This window comes from Salvia hispanica, chromosome 2 (genome assembly GCF_029641045.1).
Source record: "Salvia hispanica isolate PSC_SH4W2 chromosome 2, Shi_PSC_v1, whole genome shotgun sequence".
In the NCBI taxonomy this organism is placed as follows: domain Eukaryota; kingdom Viridiplantae; phylum Streptophyta; class Magnoliopsida; order Lamiales; family Lamiaceae; genus Salvia; species Salvia hispanica.
Genome location: NC_142693.1, coordinates 47,130,876 through 47,134,303, shown reverse-complemented (window position 1 = coordinate 47,134,303; position 3,428 = coordinate 47,130,876). Strand labels below are relative to the sequence as shown.

At 39.2% G+C, this 3,428-nt stretch overlaps 1 protein-coding gene across 1 annotated transcript; it reads right to left on the bottom strand.

Annotated features, from left to right (window-relative positions):
* Positions 1-1,143: 1,143 nt before the first annotated feature.
* LOC125196513 (putative late blight resistance protein homolog R1A-3) lies at positions 1,144-3,173 on the bottom strand. Its single transcript, XM_048095052.1, has 2 exons — positions 2,625-3,173; positions 1,144-2,478 (listed from the first exon to the last, which is right to left on the bottom strand). Exons 1-2 carry the CDS (start codon positions 3,171-3,173, stop codon positions 1,144-1,146), a joined length of 1,884 nt encoding a protein of 627 aa, XP_047951009.1.
* Between the last annotated feature and the right edge of the window lie 255 nt (positions 3,174-3,428).

Sequence of the window (3,428 nt, the reverse complement as noted above, 5' to 3'; positions counted from 1 at the left end):
ACGCATGACCTTAATGCGTCTCTCCCAAAGTCGGATTTTAAAAAAAGTCCAGTACAAATATGGAACCTAAGTTTTCCTCTAGAAGCCAAAAAGAAATGCCTCTGGATTTATAATAAAATGTGAGTGAAGTGAGTTAGTAAAATGTGGGACCTACTTACCATTTATGGTAAAAATGAAGTGTGACAATTATTGAGGAACAGATCGAAATGGAAAAGAGTGACAATTAATCAGAGACGAAGGGAGTATTAATTTGTGTGAGGAAGTGGAAATCCTATTTTTAGATTACTTTGAAAGGATCCTGCTTCATTTTAATTTTTTATAATTGCAATTATTATTTTAAAATTGTGTGGTCGGTGCGTAACAGGTGCTAAAACTCGAGCAACACCCCATATTTTAGGCTTTAACATGTCGTCGGCTACTATGAATTTGACAGCAGAAACGGAACTGGCCGAGCCCAACCTCGCTCCACATATGAATGAATTGACACAGACCCATATGCCGACAAGATTCGACCCGGTTCAGAAGGACAACGCAGCAGCTACTCGTGCATAACCGCCAATGACACTCTGTCGGTGACTTAAGTGCACAACGATTCATGCCTACACTATCGAATCCAAATACAAGAAAACCAATTCCAACAGATTCGAACAACACAAGGAGGGTAGAGAAACCACACTTTTGCTTATTACATGTCAAGATTTAACGATAAGAAACTGCATTCTACATAAACTCCAGTAAGCAGTAGCTACACAACTAATAAATTATTCATAGATGCAAATAACATTCAGATAGGTTGCAAATATCAAAGCATATGTATACCTTGAGCCAAGCAGGTGTGTTTGAGCTCCACAAGTTTGCTTTATCCACCATCCTCGTTTCCTCTTACCAAGCATTATCTTCCTTCAGCGTTAGAGATCAATTCACAGACATAAGCACCCAACATAAACATATTTAAGCGTCAATTATTAATTTAAGAGAGCTCGACAACTTGTTGCTTGTTCGGCATTTTCAATTATTCATGTTATATGTCTTTCATTTTATTTTTTGCAGCTCATTTAGGCCGAGATATGTAAGCATAACTCACATCAATAAAATAGAAGAAGAAATCACATATTACGCACCGAGAATCGAAGGCTATGATGATCATCTGAATATATCCTTAGGTAAGAGCTTGAACACGATGTTGTGGTTAGTATTTCTCATTTCTAGTTTCTTCTCGCGAATGTCCATGGCACATATTTTAGCTATTTCACCACCATTTTGCAAATGCAACTCTTGGAAGGTTGGGATATGAGCCAACTCAATGGGAATTTCTTGCAGTTGCTCGCATTTGAACAACACAATGCGTCTGATCCGCGGGAAGTGACTCCTTGAACATTTCCAATTTTCAAAATGTAAGTTCTTAATTTTCAATATTTGAAGATGGGGGAAACCATCATCATGGACCTTCCACTCCTTGCCAGAGAATGCGTTATCTTTTAGCATCAGCTCCTCCAGTTGCTGCAGTGTTCCAAGAACAAAAATATGCTCCCAACTGAGACATGTAGCAGACAATGTTAGAGTCCTTAGGCTTCCATGGAATGTCGAGGGTCCGAGAATCAGGCTGTTCAGTTGGCCTTTTTGTTTAGAACTTGTTATCCATGTTGGTAGCTTTAGTTTCTCGTCTCCAGTTTCCTCTTGGTTTAGCAGCTTAAGTTTTTCAACTTTATCTAATTTGCACAACAAATCATTCTTTCCATCAAGCAGTAGTGCAAGTTGGCCACATATGCCTAGTTTCTTTAAATTGGGAAGTTTCTCGAATAATTCTGAGGTGCAACTTTTAGGGGAAATGCCGCAGAGTGTCTCCAGCCTTTCATCTTCCTCTGAAGCTCCACTTTTTTTGGGTAAAGTAGCTGAAGCATTTGTTTCGAAATGCCTTAACTCAACCATCACCAATATATTTGCTTCAATCTTGAGGGTGCGGGATGTTGTATGAACTATAAGAGTCTGTACATTCCGAAGTTTGGAGATAGCTTCTGGGAGAACGTCACCCTTGAGCGAAAGGGTGACGTACCTCAAATGTACCAGGAGGCACAATTCACTGTGGATTCTTTTGACATTGATGGGCTTGGCATCCAACACCCTAAGTAGGTTGAAAGCTGCACGGATCTTCGAAATGTCATTCTTATGCAAAGTGAATGCTTCATTGGAGTGAGAAACAAATGACCGGAGCCAGATCTCTTGTCTTGAAGAAGAGATGAATTTTGGGATGAACTTAGAAATGTGTCCATGAACACAAACACGTCGATTTTTCTTTACCCCATCGATTACAGGAAAGAATCCTTCCCGGTCATGCTTTATGAATTCTTGGAGGAAGTTCTCTCGATCAGGTTCAGATTCTTTTTGACAGAACTTATGAATTGACTCAGTGATGCTGCATGTTTTAGCCGAACCGTCAAGCCTCTTCTCTTCAATTTTAACCAAATTCTTTGCTACAAGCTGCTTTAAATAATCCTTGAAGCAGAGAACTTACACTTGCGAGGAAATATTCCCAAATAAAGAAAGCAAGGTCTCAAATAGTAAGGCAATTCATTGTAACTTGACTCGTCGAATGGAACTATGCCTTGGGAAAATTCTTTCCATACTTGAATCCGACCACTTGGATCGTCTATACGTCTAAGCTTTGTGATTAAAGCGTTAGCCGTTGAAACAATATCTCGAGGTAGGCCATTACAATTTTCTGCAATTAGTTGTCCATGGATTTCAAACTCAGGTGGGCATGGAAGCTTCTTTAGTAACTCCCACTTTAGTAAGTCCCAACTTTGCTCATGTTTCAGCAGCTTCAACTCTATGAGAGAATCATCTTCAACAAAATTAGCCACTTCAGGATTATCACCGGTGATCAAGACTTTACTCCCTTTATCACTCTCTCCTAAGGTGATTAGAAGCCCTTTTAAATCTTCCTTACTCAATTTCGGCACATCGTTTAGGACAAGCAAGATTTTTTTTTCCTTTAACAGCCTTCCAACTTGCTTGCGTAACTCAAAAGGAATAACACGTGGAGGTTCGGATGGATCCAGCTGTCTTAGAATCAAAAGCAATATATTTTTTTCCGTTGGATCGGAAACACTAACCCAAATGAGCTTGTTGAAGTGGTTATGAATCTCTGAACTGCGAAACATTTCAGCAGCCATTGTGGTCTTTCCGATCCCAGGCTGACCTCTAATTAATATCACATTTATTTTTCTTGCTACCTCTCGAATAAGAAGCTGTTTCAGTTTGCTCTCCTCTTCTTTGAAAATGGAATAGTTCTCTTCTTGTGTTAATGGTTCGCCCTATTGCAAAGGTGAAGGACAATCAGGGTTTAATGTTAAGGGTAAATGCTCATGTTAAACGTGGGAATACAAATTTAAACTAAACCTAAATGCATAGTTAGTTAACAAAACTGA